Consider the following 24731-nt stretch of genomic DNA (forward strand, 5'->3'; position numbering starts at 1 on the left):
CTGAATTACTTTGCAGAATAAAATAAGGAAGAGAATGTATTGTAAAAAGAGCCTGCACATTAAAAGGTCATTCTGAGGCAACAAAGATTATTAAAATGCTTTAATGTAGTCTTGCAAACAGCTATTAAAAAGATTCTAATTAAACGTTTCCCTATGTAAATGGAAGTCTAAGTAATTCCTTCTGCTTAAAATAGAAATTTAGACCAGGTAGTTAAAATAGAAAGGATTCCTCAAGATCTTATAGAGTAGTTATTTTCATTTGCATCTGAAAAGCATTGAATTTTCATCCAACAAAAATGAAGTGGTAAGAAAGTTAAGGTGATTGAAATAAATTGAAATAAATTGCAGGCCATCTCAGAAAGATTAGTGCTTTCTTAAACAGAGAATAGATAATGTTCAAAAATCCGTCTTTTAGGCTTTGGATGTTTCTGTAATATTCTTCAACTGGGAAAGTTCCGAGGGGTAACATTAGCCAAAAAACTGATCAAGAAAAGGAAGTGAATCTGAGGCTCTCCGTTGCCTGCTTTGAAAGGAATTAATTAAAAAATCAGTAAATGAAGACACCAAAGTTTATGCTCCACCCAATATTCACTTTAGAGCTTTGGGAATGGTCTTAAGATGTCAAACTCTCAGATTAATGAAAATCTGTGAGGTAATTCTTTCTTAAGTAGGTTTAAAGATGTCTGTGTCATTGGGGATTCCTTAAAGAATAAAGAGGTAAGTAAATTAGCTTTTTTACTACAGAGGATCTAGATTCACTTGCGCTGATTGGGTCCTTGCAGACTTGCCTACCTTTTCTCTCATTCTGGAAACTGGATTTGATTTTTTCCTTGTCCCTTTACTATACACTTGAGGGAAGCACAACTAGCCTGACATCATGATTTCCAAGTGCCATACCAAACATGGTCTAAAATATTTTTTCTAGTAATTAGATGTTTTTTTACCAACGGTCAGAACTTTTGAATTTAAAAATATATAAATAAATAAAATGCTAGCATAGAACTCAGATCTATCCTGTTAATATGATTGTTTTATCCTGCACCATCCTGTTGATGGTGAGCTAGAATTAAAAAAACATGAAACCAAGAAAGTGCAAAAACTTCCAACAGAGAAATGTCTCAGACACAGAAAAAAAGCAATTTTAATATTTTTTATGCCATATTTCCCTGGTGTAGATATTAAATTGCAGATGCCACACTGTTTTGTGAGCTTACAGAAATTTTAAACTGTCCTTCTCAGCATCATTTTATTTGCAACATGAGTCTTCACTGTATAATAAATATACTGTTATGAAGCATCAGAACATATTACTGCTAAATTTTGTGACAACGAAGTTTTTGTTAGTAGTAATTAGTAAGTGCACAAATTTAACATATTTATGCAGTAATTCAAAGGAAGTACATCCACAACAGCTTTATTTTTTATGCATTGGTTAACAAGAAACATTGCAAACTGAGTTTTAGCAGTATGGGACAGGCAAAATTCCATTCAAAAAGTGATGAAAACCAGTAAACTTAAAAATTAGCCATCAATATTCTGAAAATCCACTCCCACCATTGTATCACAGGAAGTAAAGAATCTGAAGAAATTTTGTCTCCCACTGAGACACTGCTTCAGCATATTTTAAAATACTAAGGGTAAAAACAGCCTCTTTGACAAAATGCAGAATATTCTGCAGGGAAGGAGTCAGATGGTATGAAACGTTTTTCCTGGTTGTCATTTCACTCAAAGGCTGCAGATGATATGAGAACATGTTAAACGTGTTCAACTGCTCTGAAAACTTTTGATATGTCCAAAGCAATTTGCCAGCGTTAAGGTAGGAAAAACATTGAAATGAAATAATTGGCACCAGTCACATAGCAAATAGAGTTAAAATTAGATTTAGGAGTCTTGATCCAGAGCCAGATTTTCAGAAGCATTCAATATTAATTTAGCCCTCCTGCTACTGAAGTCAATGGAAAAACTGCCACTAATGACACCTGAAATAGCCTTAGGCCTTTAATAAAGACCATGCAATATTTATGCTCCTCTTCTTCAAGGACATTAAACTGCTCTGCTATTGACATTGTTATTTGCCATGGCAATATTATGGCATTTTATCAGGTGCCACGACTGAGAGTGATCCAGTTCCTCAGCGCAGTTTTGCTGTAGTGGTTTCAGAACCCGCATGTACTGAATGTGTTTAGGAAGCCATAGCTTCTGCAGGAGTTCTGAAATGGAAGGGAACTCACAGTCCTGCTGTCCCTCCTCATCAGTCCCTGCACTGTACAACTGTACGGTACCTGACTCCAGACTTTCCCAGCAGGTCCTGTCCTTTCAGATGGCTGGACCCTTAGTATCTGGGCTTTTACATCTCATACGTTTAGAAAATAGAAGTACGGACACAGTCCCGTTTGGGTCAGTGTCGTAGAACACAGTAACTTCTCTACTAAGGTAGTCTTATGAAACTCTCGGAGACTTTCCAGAGAAAGTATGTATCTTACTCCTTTCTCCCTGTATTCCTTTCTTCCAAATGTCTCCATTAAGACTACCACCTGTACAGGTGGGGATAAGCTTATGTCTGAACTAATGAAAAGTGTTCTTGTGAAACCCCACAGGAATAAGAAGATGACAAGAAGAGTTGCTTAAGATATCTCAACACTACCTGGTGTTATGTAATAATTAAAATAGTCTTTAATATACATTGATTTAAGGGAAAAACATTCTGTTAATCCCCTTGAACTCTGGAAGGCTGATAAGAGAAACATCATGTCACTTTCAATGTTTTAATATATAATATCTTAAAATCATATATGTATGTATTAATATATATCTATTATATCCTAATAATATCTATATTAATATCTTGCAGTCGTAGGGTTGCTCTCCCACCACACCCTAGGAGACGTTCAGACAACTGAACTCTCCTAGACTTTGGTTTCTGAGGGTTTATCGTGACATGAAGAGGAAAATCAAAATCATAAGAACTACTCTTCAGGTCAAGGCAAGGCTACCTTCCCTCCCCAACAGCCACATGAAAGACTTAAATCCAGTTTGCCCAAACATGCAAATCACTAGTTATAGCTGCAAAATAACAGTTCGGTCCTGACCCCTGTCCAAGTAGTATGTGATGAAATAAGAGAGCTAATAGCTTAACTGGACTTCCCAATGCATTTTTCCTCTATTTTTGATTCACTATAGATAAACATTAATCATGGTTATTTGAATGCATGGTAATTCATTGGCCTTTTAAGTACAGTGTGCATAAAGTGAGCTTCTGTGTGAATTAGAAATATGCAACTAAGCAGCAGAATTTAAATTTGAATTTAAGACCTAAAAACACTGTGTTTTTATATATGAAGCAGAAATGTGATTTGATACATTTCCAAGTCAGTGGGTCATATAAATGATTTTTGTGGGAAAAAAATGCAAGAAAAAAAATTTAATGTAAGCATAATATACATATATATCATTAGTTCTATAACTTAATCTGTTTTAAAAGGCATTACTAATTACTGTTCTATAGTTATATTAATATCAATCCATAGAAAAGGGAAATTTCCAATCCTTTACCTCATCCTGAATCTCCAAATTACTTCTAGTAAAAACACGGTCAAGTAATTTTCTTCTTCAATGCAGCACAGATTTGCACTGAAAGCAAAATAGACCATGGAGATATTTGTTGAACAGGATAGTTTAAGGGATTCAAGTGCTTCTGCTCATGGCTGATAAAAAGGGAGAGATCTGAATCATTATCCTGGCCTTTTCAATCCCTAAATGGACATTTCAGCTATTTCTCACAACTATTTAAAAGGCTGTATTTCCTTCAAATTTGGAATGAAAGCAAATTTTGAATCCTCAGAAGTTGTTGTGTAACAGAGTTGTCACCTTCAGTTTGCTTCTATTAAAAAGAGTGTAATCTCTCCAGGCGTGAATGATTCACACTCGTTTCCTAGTCCACAGAGTAACATAGCAGGTATCTTCACAGATCCTGCCATTGCATAATTCATGCAAGTCTGAGTCTCCTGGATATCAGGAGGCAGATGACATAGGAAGAGTCAAAGGGAAATGCCTGGCAGGTTTCTAGACAGGGAATGCACCTTGCAATTTGCAAACAGTCTTGTGATTTATAGTAATTGCACCTGTTGATAGTGGTTGCAAGCCCTCCTAACCCTTCATATCTCATCTCAAATGCTCTTATTGCTGACTCATTCTGGATCAGTTAATAGTCTGTGTTTTCCTTTTTCCAAGCACCTAAGAAGGAGGCCTGTGGCAAGTAATGCAATCACAGACTCAGATTTTGCAAATCTTGCCTGGCTGTGGAGCAGTAACAAAGAGTGATTGATCTTGCAATAATAATTTGGACAAAACTACCTGGACGAGTTTCTAACAACTTTAAATAATTTTGTTTAGTACCTCACTCTCAAATAGGTCTGTCTATATCTCAGTAGAGTTATTTGTGCTATTCTCTTTGACATAAACAAACTATGAAACTGCACCCTCGGTAGTGCTGGTTCACTGAAACACTGGCCATGCCCTTAATGAACTGGAGAACTTTGCAAAGGCTTGCGGTGCTTAGCACATATTCTGCTACGGGACTGCATTTCAGGGCTATGACTAACATGTGGCAGCAGAAAAAATAGCACCTTATCTTGGATTCCCCCCTCTTTTTTTGTCCTGTTTCAGTTTCTTCACATCAGTTTCTAGCAAACACAGTGGTTGCTTCATTCTGGTTGTTACCCATCCTAAACCTCGTTCATTTTTCATCATTTCTATTTCTCTGTTATGTGTTTTCCCCTCTTGACTTTCAGCTAAATCTTAGCCTTACTGTACAATTTTATAAGCTCTTACAGATTCCTTTCACCAGCACAGGATGTGTTGGGATTCCTCCATTATGTCAAAAGACATTTAATTTGAATTCTCATGTGCAAACACTCTCTGTCTAAGCTTTGTCATTACTCTTTTATGAAGTAGAAAATGCTGAATCTATCAAAGTAGTATGCTTGTTCTGTTTTAAACTGGTTTATCTATTGTTATGCTTTAACGTGTATGCATAGGGTTGGTTTTGTTTTGTTTTGTTTGTGGGTTTGCATGTTGTTTTTTGGGGGCAGTATTCATTTCATTCAAATTGTATGTAACAATTTGCTGTTAGCATCAGTGCGATGTAGTGTAAGCTGCTGCAAATCCTGCTCCAAATAGAACATATGCTGCCTCTGAGATAAAGAGATTTCTGTTGAAGAAACGCATTCCAATATAGGAGATTAAATTTAATTATATGGAATTCCAAATTTGTACTGTAGTATTTCAGTCAGTATGATTATTAATAGAACAAATCCTGCTCAGCAAAATTGCCAGACTCAGGCCACTGGTAGAAAGAAATTAAAAGCTTACCATTTTATTTTAGAGTTTTGTTGCTCATTTTGTTCTTTTTTTTCCTCTTTTTCTTCCAGTCAGACACAGAGTTTTGGGATAAAATGCAAGCAGAATGGGAAGAAATGGCTCGCAGGAACTGGATTTCGGAGAACCAGGAAACACCGGGGCAAGTCACCATCTCAACCATTGAGAAGGTAACACAAAGTTTTTAATACAGCACATCCTTCCTGTGAAATTTTTTGAGCCTCAGCTGTTCAAGGGAACCCAAGAAAACTCTTCGAAGATAAGGAAGCTAATTTTACCTCATTTAAAGCTCATCCTCTTTAAAGTGTCTGAGTAGAGTAGATTTGGAAGACTACTGTAGTGAGAACACACTTAGACATGCATGCTGTGTGAACTCAGCCAAATGGATCACAAAGCAAACTGCTGGATTCTGGGCGCTTTGAAGACAGGTGCTTAAGGAAGAGCAGCAAATACTAAGAAAATCTGGGCTGACACTTTCAGAGAATAAGAATGACACGTTCTGTCTCTCTTCTTCACTCCCTCCATATTGCATGCTTTACTTTTGATTATGTTATGTAGCATACACACTTCACACTGCAATGGCAAAGGGATAAAAATGCAAAATCTAAAAAAAAAATAAATCCTAAAATAGATGGTTGAAACACCATTCTATATCTTGAAGGTTAATTGAAGATTTCAGGGTAGTAACTGAACAGAGATCAGGTTACAGTCACCACAGGGAGTCAACCACTTGACGTGTGCTTTTAACCATCAAATTGGATGTCCTGGGCTCATGCGAGGTTCAGTTCTGCTGTTACTGCAGTCAGTGTGAGCTTGGACATTATCTTTGATGGAGAGTCCAACATGAGTATCAGTAAGAATAACTTCAGAGCTAAAATAAATATACAGAGAGCACAATATAAATTCCCAGTGGTGGTTAGGTTTTTTGTTTGTTTTTTTTTTTTGTTTTACAATTCTTGTAATTTAAATTTCACAGAGTAGCTCATACTTTTTTCATAGAACAAAGGAAGTTTACATCCATTTGGAAAATTGTGAATCATTTAATTTTACAGTTGATATTCCTTACTGCAATACTTCATCATGGGTCCCTTAACTCTCTTCTCCAGGGATATTATTTTCATACAGAAAACCCCTTCAAAGACTGGCCAGGTGCTTTTGAGGAAGGACTGAAAAAAATGAAAGAAGGTGACCTGCCAGTTACAATCTTGTACCTGGAGGCTGCTATTCTGCAAGAACCAAATGATGCAGAGGTATTCACTCTTGTGCCTTTTATTGACAAAGGAAAAGGGGACACCCTTTAGCATGCAAAGATGGAATGGTTTCATGGCTCAAACCTTTGCTAGTCATGACTGACTGAAACAGATTGAACAATAATGGTTTTGGAATAGCATATGCCTTGAAATAGATAAAGGTGAGCTCTTCATAAAACGAGAATCTAATCTTGAAATTATAGAATTTCCAAGTTGTCATTTAAAAGCATTGGAAGAGACAATATTTCAAACTTTTCATTTTTTTTCCTGATGTTTTCAAACTATTAAACATTGCTATTGAAAAAGCCATTGAGTGATTGAACAAGAATGTTGACAAAAACTTTAAAGTTATATCAATTTCTACAATATTGTTTTTTTCAATGGGTATATATTTAAAGTCTGTTTTCTGTGAAACCTGAAAAATATTAACAATAATTACAATTTAAGTATCTAGGTTTCTCTGAATCTCTTGCTACGGTAAAATAAGCAGCAGTATTTCAAAAAGCCCAGACCTTCTGGAATCCTTTAGTCCTATACAACTTAATAGTTATTCTTCACTGTTTTACATAGAAGTCTAGTTATATTTAAAATATACAGTAACTCACATTTGAGAAAACATCATGTGATTATGCACTGACAGAATACCTTTGCACTGATTGATTATAAAAATTAACAGGCCCAAAGATATTCAAAACCGCATTGATTTGTACTGTTGGTATGTTCACCGTAGAAAAATCTGTAATTAGAACACATCTATTTTTATTTACTTCCCTGCTGAACAATGATACTAATTGTAACTCTGCTTGTGCTTGGGTATATATAACAAAATAATGCAGTGATGATTATTTTTGCAGGCCTGGCAGTTCCTGGGTATAACACAGGCAGAGAATGAAAATGAGCAGGCAGCCATTGTCGCCCTCCAAAGGTAGATGAAGATAATTGCTAAGTAAGGGGTCTAATGAGTATTAGGTACTGGAGATGTAGGTATACTTAACCTCATACTTGTAACATTAAGCATTTATTTAACTAAGTAAACCATTGACATAGGTACAGAAATCTTCCCAGTAACTTCAGAGTGATTAATATTTCTGTTTAATGAAATAAGTACAACATTTAATCTAGTAATGTAATTAGTTGCTCAGAAGAAAAATTATGTGGCCTGATAAACATGAATTAGGCATAATGCAAATAAAGCCTCTTTTTGATACTGTAGCCACTTGGCATATTTTTTTAGTCTGTCCTTTAATGAAGCAGTTTTCTTAATTGGAATGAGCACCCTCCAGCAGCTGAATTCTAACCTGAGAACATTTATGGTTGATAGAGATACAAAGATGATCTTATGCTTGTCTGTAAAACGTCAGTTCCAAAATATCAGCATTAGTATTACCTTTCTCTAGTGGGTTTTCATGTCTCCACTTGAAACAAGTAGCCTCTCCAAATTCAATGCATTAGCAATGTTAACCATCAAGTCACTTCACCTAAGGATACTCATTTATCTCATTTATTAACTCATTTATCTGTAACTTAGTGTATCACCTGATAGTGAAACCAAGGGATTGCCTGATTGATGGCTTTCCCATTCCCACAGATTTAAAACAAGAACATTCAAACAATAGACCAGATTCTGTTTTCATTTCATTATATATATAGCTGTATAAAGATTACTCAAGTTGACCGGCTCTAGCATTATCAAAGAATTACTGTGAATTCAGCGTCAGTGTCAAGATTCATAGGAGAGAGATTTTTGTCTTCAAAATACTTTTTTATATATCTGAAAATCATATTAAACTGTTTCCTTGAATTTACATGAAGCTTCTTTTTATTTACTAGACAGTTAATATAAAATGAGTCTACCCCATCAGAGTACTCATAACCAAAAGAATGAAAACATAACCTATATACATATGTTTATGTGTATACATGTGTGTGTATGCACAGACATATGCATGCATATGTGTGTGTATACACGTGCATAATGCTCATAATGAAAGTATTATTGGTTAGATCTTATTTGTGTGAGCGATTGATTATTTTTTTACACAGGCTGTTGTGAAAGAATTCAAGAATTGTGTTTCACTAAAAAAAAAAAAATCAAAACATTTTTATTTTCTGCCCAGGTGCTTGGAACTACAGCCAAACAACCTAAAAGCTCTGATGGCGCTAGCTGTAAGTTATACCAACACTGGCCATCAACAAGAAGCTTATCAAGCTCTAAGAAACTGGATAAAGCAAAATCCAAAATACAAGTATATTGCAAAAAGCAAAAAAGGGTCCCCAGCACTTACCAGGAGAATGTCAAAAACATCAGAAGAAAGGTAAATGCAGCACAAATCCTGATGGCAGAAATGTAATGACCACTACAAATGATGGTGCATTCAAAAAAAAAAAAAAAAGTCCATTAGTTGGCAGCCCTTCAACATGTTTTCATGAGCCCAATAAATGTCTCTGAATTGTGAAATGCATCATAAAGTCATTAAAGGCTTAAATATCATTTATAGAACCAAAACACTAGGGCTATCTCACTGCGGGTCATTTGGAAGACAGGCCTTATGTTTTACCCTTATCACTTACAAGCCTTGGGTTGACAAGATAATTTAGTATAAGCAAAAGTAAAATATGCAAGTTCTGCTTAATTGCTAAGTGCATTATTCTACTGTGGCCTCATCACCCACTGTTGTCAGTGTGAAGGCTTTATGAAGCCTACAGTGGGTATAGAAGTCTTAAATTATGGCTCTACAGGGGTCTTGGGTAGTTACTCGATCTACACCTCTTACTATTTTTACCAGTCTAGAACTCTTTTACTGCTGAGAAACCCATCCTATTTTAATAGCTTTGGTAAGCCTTCACGTTTTCTTACTTGGATTCATAGCAGCACTTTGACTTCATTACATAGATAAACTTTTGTATTTCAGAAATAAGTTTGCTACAGGACCTGGAAGTAAGCCTTTGCCATGATGAAGTTAAAGAAATTTATTTTCAAATTTTAGGAATATATCACTTCTGATACATCCAATACAAGGATTTTAATTTCTGGCTATGCAATCAATACTGCAATGTTTCCAAAAAAATGTAAGATGCAACTTTATGTTATTTTTTTCTCCCTTGTCTAGCTCATTACTTGAAGAAGTAAAGGATTTATACCTGGAGGCTGCTCATCAGAATGGTGATATGATAGACCCTGACTTGCAGACAGGACTTGGAGTTCTTTTCCACCTGAATGGAGAATTTAACAGAGCAATAGATGCTTTTAGTGCTGCTTTAACTGTTCGTCCAGAGGTACGCTTTTTGGTTTTTTATTTTTAAGAATTTAGTTTTTCAGGCTGTTTTCTTTCTTGCCTCTTGAACAGACCAATATTAATGAGATGTCACTTCAGCCATTAAAATTTTAATACCTGAAATAGAAATGTTAATTACAAGACAGTCCCATTTAGAAACAGATTTATATATGTCTGATTTCTAGCTGTGTGCTGATTAGTTGTACCAGTTATATAAAGTTCCCTAAATCATAAATCAGAACCTCCCATTCTGTGTCAATTAAGAAAAGACACGATACTGTTATTTTCTGCAGTCCTCCCTACTTTGCAATCAAAAATGAGCTATTATTGAGCCCTCTTTTGACACCTACAGTAGAAAACTCATTTTCTCACCAGGACTATACATTATGGAATCGTCTTGGAGCAACCTTGGCAAATGGAGATCGAAGCGAAGAAGCCGTTGAGGCCTACACACGTGCTTTAGAAATACAGCCTGGCTTCATTAGGTCCAGATACAATTTAGGTATAAGCTGCATCAACCTAGGGGCATACAGGTAAGTTAGAAAAATGCATAAACTAAAAAGTCATGGATCATATCTATCAAGTGAAAATTCATTTTCTAGGTAGAGCTATCTCAGAGTATAGTTTATTAATCTCAGCCTTTAAAAAAAAAATTAAAAAAAATTACTCAAAGTACTAATGAATGATGCCTTTCTTATATCCACACATCCTACATAACAGAACTACTGACTTTCTATTAAAAATATAAATCTCTCATTCAACAAGCTGCTTAAACAATTTTAAGCTATAAATGCAAGTACTCTAATAGTAATCAGTGGGATTATTCTCACACTTAAACTTAGACCTTAAGAGCTTTTCTAAAAGAAAATATTAAAAGCCTATCTTTAGAAAGGAAACTTCAGTTAAACTGCTTCAAGTTGCTAATCCTGTCAAAACCACTTTTAATACGTCCTTCAGGAGTCAAGGGTGATATCCCAGGTCTACGAAAAAGGGTCCCAACTGTCAGCTTAAGACAGTTAACATAAAGGGGAGCTATACAGCAATGAAGACAACTTCCCCAGATGTACGAATTAACTAATAAATAAATAATAAACTCTGAATTAGTTCAAGCCATGTCTGCTTGTTTAAAGCAAATCTAACAAGAATAAACAGAGAGATTGATGAACTGCATTGTTTAAAAAATAAATAAATAAATAAATCAATTCTAGCATGGCATTTCCTAAAGTTTTAAGCTATTCATTAAGCAAATTATATTGCATGTTTCTTTTTTCTTCTTTCCTACAGAGAGGCTGTCAGCAACTTTCTCACTGCTCTCAGCTTGCAAAGAAAGAGCAGGAATCTACAGCAGGTTCCCCATCCTGCTTTATCAGGCAATATTTGGGCAGCACTTCGAATTGCTCTGTCTATGATGGACCAGCCAGAACTGTTTCAAGCTGCCAATGTGGGTGATCTAGACATTCTGTTAAGAGCATTTAATCTAGAGCCGTAGTAAAAAGCATCCACAAATTGATTAAGTTGTATTAGGAAACAGAGAACTCTTTTATTACTCATCTCAAAATGACAACATCTTCCAAAAGATCACAGCTGTAGATCGGTAGGGGAATTCTCTTGGACATTATTCAAAAAGGAAAAGTTCAAAAGCACAAGATATTGTAAATAGGCTCAAACTCAAAAGATCAAAATGAGCTGCAGCTAATCTGACAGAGCCCTGAACTCAATGAAATAGCCATTTCTGAAGAATCTTCATCCCATGCAAGCTATCTCTCTCTATATGTACACAGCTATACAAAGAAAAATATATTACAAACAAACCTAGGTAATCATTATTGCACATGTAGAATGGCAAGCAATGCATCCAAGAAACCTGCTTAGCAGCTCATCACACTATACTGACATCACTTTGCCCTACGACGTGGATTCCCTGTCCTTTTAGTTTCTTTGAAAAATCTTTTTGAGGTCCATCTTCAACATAGCTCTGAAAATAGATGCATGTAAAATGGATGTATTTTGTTTTGAATATATTTATTAGTTGGCAGTCAAGAAAATCTTTGCTTCTGAAGGTACCTTAATTAATTTGGGCCAAATTCTGCAGGCTCACAGTGTTGTAAACTATGTGCAATATTAAGAAGAACATTGTACATGGAGGTCTGTGAGATTAGGCCATGTATATATTGGAAGGACAAGTGTTTCAAGCAGAAGCAGTAATTTGCACTAGAATTGTTGCTGTTTAAACCAGCTCTCTCTGACCATGGACAGAGTATGTCTGCTTCTAAGGAGCTCGTAGCAGGATCTGCACCTATCTATGTGTACTTATGCACTTTAATCTTTCTTTTTGTAAAATTGTGCTGTGCTTTATTTTAATTACTAACAGCAGGATGTACAGGATAGCCTTGTTGGCATAGAGGACCAAATATCGTTTCCTGAAATGTGATAAGAGGGTTTTCAATATTCTTATGTTTAAAAAATGCAAATACAGTATAAACTGCAATATCTATTAGAAAGATTATTCTATTATGCATCAGGTACTACATGCATGCATGTGCATGCACATACATATTATGTGAATTATGTCATTTCAGAACATAATAAGCCACAGATCTTTATTGAAAATAAAGAAAAGTCTTTATAGGAGTTAATGCCTGCAGACCGTGCTTGAAGGATTTTTTTTCCTGAAAAGAATGGTCTAAATAATGCTTGTAGGATTGGAACTGAGATTTAATCCCGCTGTTATGGCAAACAGTAGCAAAAGTTTCAGTGAACTCTATGACTAAATGACAGAATTTAGCAGACTAAATCCTTAGAAAACATCGGTATTTGTAGCTACTTAAAAATATGTATGCATATCATCTTAATTTTCCCTGATTGGATGAATGAGGTACAGTATTAAAGGAGGAGGCTGCACTGCCACATGATGAATGGGTGGATCTGGGCACAGTGCAAACATTCAGCTTGAGGTAAATGAGTCAATCAAATACAGGAATATCATTTTTATGGGGATAACTCTCAGTTGCCAATATTTTTAATACTTTTTTTAAACAGTGGAAGAATGAAATGGAATTGGGTGGCTACTGTGTCAATTCATGGTCAGGAATGTAATGTGCAGGGTAGCCACTGGAATGTGATGAAGTGGGACAAGCAGCAAGCAGCACATTTCCTATAAACATCAGTGGGGAGAAAAAAAAAAAAAAAAAAAAAGAAAAAAAAGCTCAATCAGCTGTTTAAAAAGCAAAATGGACAAAGTTCCATGTGCATTGAGCAGTTTCACTGGTACAAGCCTAATCTTTCTTGCAGCTATCTGTTATTTTGAGCAACCACTTAAAGTAACATTTCACGTAAAATAGAATAATCACTGCATCTAAACATCAACTATAATTGTTAAATAAAAATAATCAGTTTTTGTTACAAATAGGAGGTTTACTTCTCATTCTCTCCCACAGAACAGAGGTGCTGAAATAGCTACAGGAAATTTTTAATAGTGCTTTATTAATTTGTTGTTTATATCTATTCCTGTTTATCTATCAAGCATATAGCAACTGATTCCTGCAATTTCCTCTAAGGATTGGTTATCAAGGACTGCCTGGGAATGTCATTTTAGCTAAGTGGGTTGCTGTATGCATATCTGCTGACAACAGTTTGCTCTTTTGCTTTGACAGCGATGTGTGATGACAGCCCTTTATTGATAAGGCAGAGCAGAAGGTGCAGTGCAATTGAATCTGGAGAGTGATAAGAGAGAAGGGTGGCAGCTTTGTGAAGAGGCTGTAAAGCAAAGGCATATGTGCTTAGATTTTCCTTGATGCCCTGCTATCACACACGTTCTTGAACATCCTCTGTGTGGTAGGATAATTAGTGCATATCCAGAGGAATGAGCTGCTCAAGAGTTATATTTTTATACCTTTCAAATCAACAAACTTAAATGCTTGACTTCAGAGTCATAATGACAAGGGGTATTTGGTACTGATGACAGTTCGCTAAACCTTTTTTTTTTTTTTTTTTTAATTTCTAGCATGTGTACAAGTAACACAGCAATTCTGTTAGGAAAACCTAATGCAACTCTAGTTCACATGCCCCAACCCACCCCCAAAAAAGTAGGTAACTTGATTTATCCTAGGATGCACTGCTCAAAACTGCATTCCTGTGCCAGTACACGTCCACTCCCATGCGAGGAGGGCTGCCTGCATAAACCTAGCAAAAAAAACACAAGGGTTGAACTCTGCCCCCTGAGGATACTCAAGTCCCCAGTTCACCACAAGCAGTGCAGTCCCTCTGTACAGGACATGGGCTCCAAAATGCCACCCAAAGATTGTGTGCACTCTTGGAGATTACCCCAGCAGTTCTCTGCTGTTTCAAATAGGTGCTCAGCTGGCCGTAGGCTACCACTGACCAACATGTTGTGCAAGGGAGACCAAAGCAGGCTTCCTGGGGGCAGTGGCACATCTTGCACACTGCCAGACACCAGTTCTGTGCTGGCCTGTTCAGGAAAGCGACCGCTGATACATAGCTCACCTTACTTAGTGCTGGGTGCGCTTCAGTGTCCTGGGCTTTATTGTCCTCCTGTAGCCCCCACTGCCAAGCCCTGTCAGCACACAAGACAGCTTTGATCTGACCACCTCATATAGTTTCTTGCATTTTTGGTAGCCAGCATGTGTATTTGCCTGTAACAGCAAGAGGAAATGTAAAGAGCCTGCAGCATATTAACACCTTGAAAAGGAAATGCATCTACTTGTACTTCTAACCAGGCACGAAGCAGGATAAATAAGAAGGCTGCTGAACTGTAGCAGATTGAGCCTGAGAGTGAGAGACAGGAAATCTGGATCCTCTTCTCAGTGCTCCTTCTGAGATCCACCAAGTCCCCAACTTGCCCAGGTGTGCAAGAAAGGAAGGGCAAATAACAGCCACTGCATGTGGTGGCACTGTACAAGAGCAGGGGAATGCTGCTACAGGCTGTGTGCCTGAGGTCACTCATGTAAATTCAGAGAAGGCAACATAGGAGTACAGGGTTGCTCAGCTCTAAGTAAGGAAACAGTTTTACATAAAGACTAGAAATTTCAGCAGCGAAGAGACCCTGAGACATTCCAGGATTACAACTGTAGAGCAACTATGGGGTGGTACCAAATTAGAGTGCTGCAGTGGTTTATCAGCATCTCCCACTCCTGCTTCCCCTTGTTCTTACTCCCCTCTTTCTCCAGAGGTGATTTATCACTGCCAGGTAATTGACTCCCAATTTTTGAGTCTTTCCTCTTTTGCATATTTCATGCAATTAAAAAGCACTTTCCTAACCCATGCTTCTGTCTGCCCTCTCCTCTGCAAAAGTTTATGAATATTTATAACAAGTCTGATCCATCAAGCTGCTAAACACTGAAAGTCTTTGCCTGATCAGCTCAGATACAGCTACCTGATGAGGGCTGGCCTCTGATACCACTGCACATGTTTAACAGTCACTGAAATAAAAATGATTATTTATGGGGTGAAGCTTTACAATGAAAGCAATAGGCTCATTTCTTGCTGATCTCTTTAAACTGTAATGATTAAACCCGTTGTTGCAATAGACTGGTTTTTGCCAGTCTAAAGTGTTGGTTTGATCTTCAGGTAAACACATACATATCTGTATGCAATGGCATTTTATTAAGACCTGATAAATAACAGCACTGTTAAAAATACTGAGGGGAAAGTTCCTGTAACACAAAACCTCATGTGACAATAGTGCATGCAACTACACTAACAAATAACCGTAGCGAAATACTAATACTAAGCATGCAGCATTGCTACCTGAGTATACATTTAGAGAATGCATGCAGAAGACACACGTCGGGTGTTTTAAAGCTATTAATTAGTATCTTCTATGGGATGTTTTAAAAGCACTTTGCATCTTCCAAACTCAAAATCAAGTTCAGGTTATTTGTCACAGTTCAGACAGAACACAGAGCCCTTTTTAAATCCCATCCTTAGAAATCGCTGCGTGTTGTGGATCTCATGTTGGCTTGAAGTCTTTAATGAATGACAGACATCTGCAGTCACTGCTTTTGCAGACAAATTTTGGTACCCTCTTCAGAATCAGAAAGCCAAATATGTGCAGGTTTCCCAGGGAAGTTGTGTGTTTGGATTTTCTCATTTTCTTTACTAGCCTAACCCAGGTAGCACCAAACCAGAGAAAAAGATTCCCAGAGCCATTGAAACAACTACTGTCTTGCTCTACACGTAACACGGCCACGCTTTTCAAACTTGCCCACTAGCTCTGAAGGCTGCCTGCTATCTGACTATCCTGTTTGAAAGTTGGACAATCACAGACTGGTTTGGGTTGGAAGAGACCTTAAAGACCATCCAGTTCCAGCCCCCTGCTGTGGGCAGGGACATCTCCCACGAGCCCAGGTTGCCCAAAGCCCCATCCAGCCTGGCCTTGGGCACTTCCAGGGATGGGACATCCACAGCTTCTCTGGGCAATGTACATGTAAAACTTCACAGGATCTGAGCACCTGCTGTATGCATGGGTTTTAGCTGCAGACGCTCAATTCAGCAGAAAGCTCAGCACATCAGGCACGAAGAGCTAATGAGCCAATTTGGAAAACTTGGGCCTGTCTGTCAGGTGGAAAGGAGGGCCCTAACAACACCAACAGGTGCTCCACAAACATTCATAGGATCACAGGCCCCCATGACAGGAATAATAACTGCTGACATTACCGGCAGCCACAGAAGCAAAGACCGAGGCCTAAATCATTGCCTGTTACAGTCAGTGAGAATTGGACTGACACAAATTGGTTGTAGATCTCTCTTGCCTGAACGTGCATCTGCAAAATAAGACATATGAGTTTCTTCACATGAATAACCTGCGCAGTTGACAAACGGAGATTTCTGGTCACCAGTGTTGTCAGCTTTGCAGCCTGTACAGTGAATTTATGTAATTATGTTTGTAAAATACCAAGTATTCACAGACAGAAGTGATAGACAAAATGCACTGCATGCTGTGAAAAAACTGACGGGTGGATATGCAATAGTGTTATCTACTATTCAAACCTCATCTAAGCTAGAAATCAAATTACTTCATTATGGTTCTATTTTTGGACTGGTGAAATAAATCAGACACAAGAGCGCCATGCATGTAGAGACCACAGATGCTTTGAACAAACCTTGGCAAAATGAAAAATGTCGCAGAACCCACAGAAAGTTTCAGAGCCTCAGCCCACAGAGCAATAGGTACTATGCCTGGGAGAGAGACAGAAGGAACCTAAAGTTTCCTAAAATAAGCTGTAACTTTACAAATGCTTGCACATGTGACAGCAAGCTTGCATGGTCAAGATTTAATGTGCTTTGATCTTTTTTCCCCTTCCACATTTACAGAATGTCATTGACATTGGCTAAAACTTTAATTTAAATAGCCTTTTTAATATCAGTAATTATTGTAAATTCAGAAAAATCAAAACATTTATAAATATATTTTATATATCAGAGTATAACATATCTAGATTCAAATAAAACTATATAGTTTTGAAAGGCATTCTGTGCAGCTTCTTCTATATGCTGTAAACTGTTTGAAAAACCTTTGCTATCTTGCATCAGTTTTTTTGGCTTTATTTTTAAGCCAACATACAGGAAAGAAGGGACTCTAGGGTTGGCAGATACTTTCACCTGGGCTGTCAGAGGAGCCCTGCTGCTGCACAGACTTACATTGCTCACTTAACGCCTCTGTCGATGGGTCGGTGGACGTGCAGGGTGCAGCACGTGGAGGTGGGAGCTCAGCCCTACACCTGAATGTTTACATTCCCTTACAAAGGTCCACACCGACCCAGACCAAGCACCTGGGTCTGTAAGTAAATGAGGAGTAAAAAATACCTTTCTTACAACTAACTTGCCTCTGTATACTTAGTGCATTATCAGCTGTGTATTATATTAAACACAGAGCTGTAGTTTACTGATGCTTTACGTTGATGTTTCCTTGCACTGCTCTTTAAAATAATCTATTTCCTCAGAAATGAACTACGTGCATATTGGATGTGTTAAATTTATTAAGCTCATAGATGACTATTTGCAGAGCACCACATTTAATGTAGTATTTTTGTACTGTAATGGAAGCATGCCTTCCTTGGGTTCTTTTCCACATACTGAATTGTATTTATTTACCTGTATTTATAACTGTGCAATTTTTAAATATGTTTTAAAAATAAACTTTGTCTGTGGCTTCAAATATTTCCAAATCTGTTCTCAATTTGATGATGGTTTTGACTTTAATTACCTCAAATGAAAAGAGGGACCTACTTCTCCAAGTGAAATAAAGGATTTTTAATATGAGGTCTTCTTTCCTACTGTTTATGACATAATAGTGCTTCTCTGGTTAAAAATACAGCCCAGAAGAGGCTTTTTTCCTTATCAAAAGATTTTTAATAAACTCATCAAGTTACTCTAAGGTGAGGTTTTGGTTTGTTTGATTAACCTTACATATATATTATTTTTTAATTATTATTTTTTTTTTTTATTTCAACACATTGGTCAACTATACTTACATCTAGAATTTATACTAGCTGAGGACTGGACCAAAGGAGGTTGCACATACACTCCAAATGAGGAAAATGGAAAGAAGTATATGAGAATTTTTCCTGAGATCATGCAACTTCACACTTCAAAATTAAAGCACAACTAATATTACAAAACAATCTTCTAGGAGACAAAAAAAAAGCCAACTATCAGTGATTGGCAGACTTGCAAAGGAAGAGCTTTTTATAGAAGTAAAATAAGCAGAAATCAAGCACATGCTGTAGAATTTGAATGGAAAAACTTCCAAATCTTGTTCTTCATAATGTCATGAAAGTAATTCTTCAGAAAACATATAATTTCCTTTATTCTGATAGTAGGAAGAGCTTTTCTATATAACTATATCCTGCCTAGTGCAACATAGCATGGTGAATGCATAGACTTCAAAGTAAAAAGTCAGATTCGCAGCCTCATCCTGAGTGTTCTTAAAGGTAGGTTACATCATTAGTCAAAGCAACTTCCCACAAACCACCGTGGGAGTTGGCAGTAATTTTAGTTTTGGCTTTCACACAATTTGCTGACAGAATAGATGTGACAGCCTGGTGCTTTTGCTGTATGTGGGACTGGGGGGGAGGAGGGGATACAAAGTTGGGATGGATCTGGAGGCCTGACCCCTTTTATTGCTGCTCAAGCATACCAACAAAGAATAAGCTGGAGTGCCCATTAGTTATGTGCTCTGTAGCAAACACAGACCAGGAGCACAGCACTGCAGTCCCGAAGTTAAAGCAAGAGAGAGGCTGAGAAGAAATCCTACACACAGAACTGCTCAAAAAATCAGTGCGAAGGACACTGGCGAAACAGTCTGAAAATATAATCACCTACTGCACACAGCTGTCAGCCATACACTATCTGTCCTCTGTATTTTTATAGCACTCATTTTTCATCACAGCTGTCAGTGCCTCGCTCACCCATGTCGTGCTGGTAGCACACCTAAGGGACAGAGGTGTTATTTTCCATTCTAGTGATGGGGAGCAGAGACCAGGGGTGGTACTAGCTTGTCAGTTATCTAATACTGCCTTCCCCAAGCAGTCCGCAAAAGTCAGCGGTCACAACTCTGCACAGAAAAATCTTGCATGAAGTCTGAGCAGAGCCCTAAGTTTTGCCCCTTATCTTGCACAAGGAGCCACATTCCCTCCCCTCTATCAGTTGCTGTAAGTGGTGAGAATACGATGCAGAGTGACTTGTTGTGGTCACAAAGAACATCTGTGATAGAGAAGAACCAAGAGATCATTACTTTTGGACTTTGAGGGTTGAACCATCTTTACCTTTCCTGTCATCACTCAACTCTTCACATGGTCCCTACTTCCATGTCAGAAAATGTCACTCAAAACCTGGTAGGTTCACCCTCTTGCATCTCCTCCGGCTCATGGTCCCATGATCCTGTGAAAAGATCAAAGGGTTGCCGTCCATCAGTCTCCTTTTTCGGCCTATTCTTGCATCTACCAAAGATCCCAGTGGTCACGCTGCTATGTGAATCCCTTATGCATGAAGAAAAACAATCCTTTACAGAACAGCAGGTCAAATTCCTAAATGAATATGAGGACTTACAGACCAAGATAAAGCTATAATTAAACAGCAGGAAACAGAGCGCAATGACAGCACTCTTCCATGTGAACATTGCCAACTCTCATATTCAAAGAACTTCAATTGGCTTAAAAGTTGCAAACAAAAAAAATAGCAATGGAAATCCTATTTTCTATTTTGCCACGTTATACCCATTCTGCACTTGGGTTTTTGTTTGTTTCGGGAAGCAGAGAGGATTTTAAGGTTTTTGTTTTTTGCCATCCAGAGAATTGCCACAAGAGATTAAGTCTGTCACAAATCTCTTTGTTTCCCCATGCAGGTTTTTAGGTAAAACACCAAACATGACCACAGAAAGTAAGAAAAGAGGTAGCATCAGAACATACTCAGTCTACTCCTCTTGAGTTTGGACAGGAAAGAAAGAAAGAATCCACACAGCCACAAGAAGTGAGAATATTTCTTTTTAATTTAAAACAGTTGCAACAATGTCATTCACAACCTTGCTCATCCCAAATACTCTCCAAAATGTTAACAGTGCTCCAAGCAAACAACTCTGAATGGTGCAAAGTAAACCAGTACAGACACTTCAAGGATACAACAGTAAAACCTCTGAAGAGTGAACAGAAATCAGAAACCGATCTCAGCCATTAAGGTAGACAGGGATAGGAACAGAATGAAAAGTGATGTCCAGTTATGTATTTTGCATAGTCTTTCAATGCATGAAAACAGCAATGGAAATAAAAATGGCTGCTGCCAGGATGAAATACAAAAGGAATGGAGATGCTTCTAAAACAATCTAATAACTCCAGCTGCATCTGCATTCAGAATGTGTGCTACAACTCAGCGGAGGCTGCCTGATTCAAAGAAACTGATCCTGGTTTCAGTTCCACCAGTGCAAGTCAGAAGTAGTCACTGAGCACAGCAGAATTAGAAGTGATGGGAGTCAAGAACCATCTAGACTTGTTTTTATGTCAGGAGTGGACATCCTGCTCCTCGAGATTCATGATGTTTCTCATGATATCCCATCACAAAACTGAAATGCCTTAACTGCTCATTTAGAAAAGGTGGAAAATCTCTACTTTGGGAAAGAAGAGAAGAATTCCTGAAAGCCCTGAAGAATTTCAGATATTTTCAAGTGCTAGGTTTTAGCACATCTGTAAACCTTTCCCCTGAACTGCTCCCCACACTTCTGACCCACTCACTCATTTCGGCAGGCAGTATATGAGAGTACTCAACTGAAAAGAACTTCAGAAGCCGAGGTGCTACCTCTCACCTGCTGCAGCCAGATAATGCCCTTCCCCTTTTATTTATTGTTTCCAGTTTGTCACCTTTTTAAGTGTGTCTCGTGTCAGCTGAAACCAGTATCAGTCCCACAGCTCTTCCTGTTTTAGGATGCACCAGACAAATGGTTTGCAGAAGTCCAAGCTCCACCCTTAATCCTAAGAGACCAGCCACGTTTCCAGTTTAATAATGAACATGATAACAGCTCTGTTGGCTTCCACTTACCCAGAGTCTCTAAGTAAAAAGGTAACAGTCATCAGATCTTGTTAGTTTATAAATAGCCCTTTAAGATTATGAGGCAAGAGGGAAGCTGATGTGTTGAACTCCATTGGGATATAAATAGGTATTCAAAAAAAAAACATAAATAAAAGACATCTTTTTTTTTTCCCCACTACCAGAATGATAAAGCACGAATATAGATATATGAATGTTTTGTTCTTTCACTTTAAATTGAAGATGTGACATTTGCTGATCCCATTTTCAAACTTGGCATTTTCTGGTGAGATACACAAATACTCAAAAACCTTGAGGAAGGAAAAAAATTACTGGCAGATTTTATTTTGTCCAGAACTGGTGGCTCAATAATTACAAAGCAGCTGAATCTCACAGGAGCCACTTAATGCACTATAGCACCATGCTTTTGTGTCAATAAGAGCGCTTAATGGAGGAAGCTTTCCCAGCAATTAGGCACCATTTACAGAATTATTGCACTAGGATTTTTCTCCTCTCTTAAGATCAGAAGCTGAAAAAATACACTTTTTTTTTTTTTTTTTTTGGCTCTGCATGTTGTTGTTTTTTTTCCTCCAAATGCTGGAAAAAATAAAATGCCCTGCTCATAACCAGATTTTTAATTTGGGTTCTCTTTTGTAGCTGCTTGAATTTTTCTATTAAACTCGCAGGTACTGCAGAGATTAAAGCTCCCTGTCTCTCATATTCTACAAGGTTTTTTCTTTGTGTTTTTTTTTTTTTTCTTTGTTTTGACCTTTCCAATTTACTTTGAAGGCTCAGTAAGATTACATGAGGCAACTCCTTCAACCATCTCTAAGCAGTGGCTAATACATTTTGAACTTTTAGTAGTTTTTGGAATCACAAAAAGTATCACATTCACCATTGTATTTTTTTCCTAGAATTAATGTTTTCAATGACAATTTAAAAACCCATATATATATAATCTTGCCTGTGCTGCAAACTGAAATAACACCAAAAAAAAAATAAAACAAAAACAAAAAAGGGACAGGAAAGGCCAGCCCCTACCTACCCACCCTTCATTCCTGCCAGAGATATAAAACCCCTTTTGTGAAGGTGTCTGTAAAAGAGCAGATTATTGGTGTGATCGCAAGTTACAAGAAATCTGAAACATCATGAGAAAGTATTGCCTTTTTTTTTTTTTTTGGGGGGGGGGGGGGGGGGGGGAGAATCATTAAATAAATATAACAGAATTTTACTAAGCAATTTTCCCCATTCGCAGATGGAATTAAATACTTAAGCAGCCTTTGGCAGAAAGAAGAATGGCACTGCAAATACTTTGTCAGGGAGTTGATTTCAGCTGGAATGTGAGTGAGCTAGATGCAAATTTCCAGAAAGGAATATAATGGGACAATAACTCCTTCTTTACCTCCTTCATCAGAGAAAAAAAAATAAATAAATAAAATAAAATAAAATAATAGGCTTTTCCTGAGAGCACACTATTTAATTTTATAATCAGAAAAAAATTCCTTCTTTTAGCCACTTGTAATCCTGAATCTGTTTGAAGAACTTTCAAAACAAACATTCAAGAGAGGATGAAGAAACCTACCTCTGTGAAAATAAAATCCACTATTTCTCTTTGGCAGAAAATGTACAGGGCACTGACATCTCCGTTAGTTTCTCAGTTTTATGCATCAAAAATGCAAAATGAAACACTACAAGACTGGTGTAACTGTAGCTGGCTTTTCTCACTGTAATGACAATAATCTCAAATAAGACATTTTGCTCTGAAGAACACTCACACACACCCTCCCTCCAACTTTACACATGATATTTCCGTAAGTGGTCTGCACTCTGGCTGAAAACAGTGACTCCCAGTTACCACAGGTGCAAATATTTCTTCATGGTCTTCAATGGATGCATGGACTGAACACGCAGGAGTTGAGCTGAACTGGTCTGGTTTTGTCCAATTTTGAAAATCCTGTTTTCTCCATATACTAGCTGCAAACTCCACCAGTAATCTGCATGGTCTTAAGGTATCCTTTAAGGTGTATAAATTTAAAACAAGGTACTATACATCACCTGATAGAAATTTTTCCCTCTAATGCTTAAGAAGGCATCAAATAACTGTTTTTAAATAAACTATAAATATCCCATGTTTTCCTTTGCTTTTTGGTAGTCCAAGGGTTAGGGGTCTTTTGTTGGCTTTGATTTTTTTTTTCTTGGATGCTTTTTTTGGCAGGTTAAAAAGGCTTATGGCTTCTTAAGGCCAGGTAATAGATTTGAGGCCTAACTTGGTATCCTGTGGTAAAAATAAATGTAGCCCTGGTCTTTCGGAGGTCGTTCTGAGGCACAGACTCTAAGGTCATTGTAGATCACCCATCTGAAATGAAAACAAGACTGATTACATTCTGTCTGTATAAAAGTCATCACTTTTCAAGGACTAATCAAATCCAAAGTTCAAAGAACTTAAAATCTAAATGTAGGCATTGCAACAGAAAAAAATGACCTGAGAAACAGCTAAAGCACCTTTACTGGCAATATCAAGAACCGAAAAGGAAGAGGGATGTGTAGAGGAGTATGCAGTTAGAGTTTAAATGAAGGAAAATTATGGATTTCTGATTAAAAAAAAAAAAAAAAAAGCATATCAAAATCACAGCCAAGATCAGTCCGCAGTACTATCGGTACTAGTGTTAGAACTAGCCTGTAGTCTGATGGGTTTCTATTAATGGGAAGGGAGAGGAAGTTGGGGGAAGCTCAGATAAACAGTCAGGTACAAAAGTGATGCCCCCAAATGAACAAAGATTTGAAATAACAAGGACAGAACACTCACTGATTCATTTCAACCTAGATCTCAGCCGTATCAGAGTTGACTAATCACGTCTATAATCTATAACAATCAGAAACTTCATCTCTTTGGTGGGAAATATATATACGGTTATAATGTGTGTTTTGCATGCCATGAATACACATCCTGCTCTGAACAGATGCATGTTTCAAAGAAAACATTTGTACACCCGTGTGTCTCCCTCCACTCATCATCAACTCACCTTCCTTCTTTCTTGAGATGACAAACATAGTGGCCACTCATTGTGGATGTTCCCATGTGGCTGATGAACCCAAACAGCTCGTATCCTGTTTAACAAATACAAAGGGGAGCATAAATCTTATTGCTAGCATTGCAATATGAATCCAGGGGAAACTTTTCTTTCTAATCCTAGAGAAGCACCTGGGCACTCCTAACTCAGACTCTGCATCCCCAAGCACAGTATCTGTTAAGACTGCAGCATATGCTCAGTTTAACTAGTACTCAAATTCACTG

At 37.5% G+C, this 24731-nt stretch overlaps 2 protein-coding genes across 6 annotated transcripts in view; one reads left to right on the forward strand and one right to left on the reverse strand.

Moving 5' to 3' along the window:
• The window catches only part of PEX5L (peroxisomal biogenesis factor 5 like), a gene marked incomplete at both ends in the record, with an annotated part of 101174 nt that extends 89784 nt beyond the window's left edge, over nt 1-11390 (forward strand). For all 5 annotated transcript variants that reach the window (XM_082766849.1, XM_082766850.1, XM_082766851.1 and 2 more), the window contains 7 exons: nt 5430-5546; nt 6483-6626; nt 7481-7551; nt 8744-8941; nt 9737-9902; nt 10277-10434; nt 11186-11390. In XM_082766849.1, the coding sequence (XP_082622975.1) occupies nt 5430-5546; nt 6483-6626; nt 7481-7551; nt 8744-8941; nt 9737-9902; nt 10277-10434; nt 11186-11390 (1059 nt within the window). The remainder of the gene's footprint in view (nt 1-5429; nt 5547-6482; nt 6627-7480; nt 7552-8743; nt 8942-9736; nt 9903-10276; nt 10435-11185) is intronic.
• Nucleotides 11391-20390: 9000 nt separating this feature from the next.
• The window catches only part of USP13 (ubiquitin specific peptidase 13), a 47993-nt gene continuing 43652 nt past the window's right edge, over nt 20391-24731 (reverse strand). Inside the window, exons 20-21 of the mRNA XM_082767533.1 lie at nt 24460-24544; nt 20391-23792 (exon numbers count right to left, since the gene is read on the reverse strand). Coding sequence (XP_082623659.1) covers nt 23699-23792; nt 24460-24544 — 179 coding nt within the window. The 3' untranslated portion in view covers nt 20391-23698. The remainder of the gene's footprint in view (nt 23793-24459; nt 24545-24731) is intronic.

Source organism: Aythya marila (genome assembly GCF_965140915.1).
Source record: "Aythya marila genome assembly, chromosome: 9".
NCBI classification, from domain to species: domain Eukaryota; kingdom Metazoa; phylum Chordata; class Aves; order Anseriformes; family Anatidae; genus Aythya; species Aythya marila.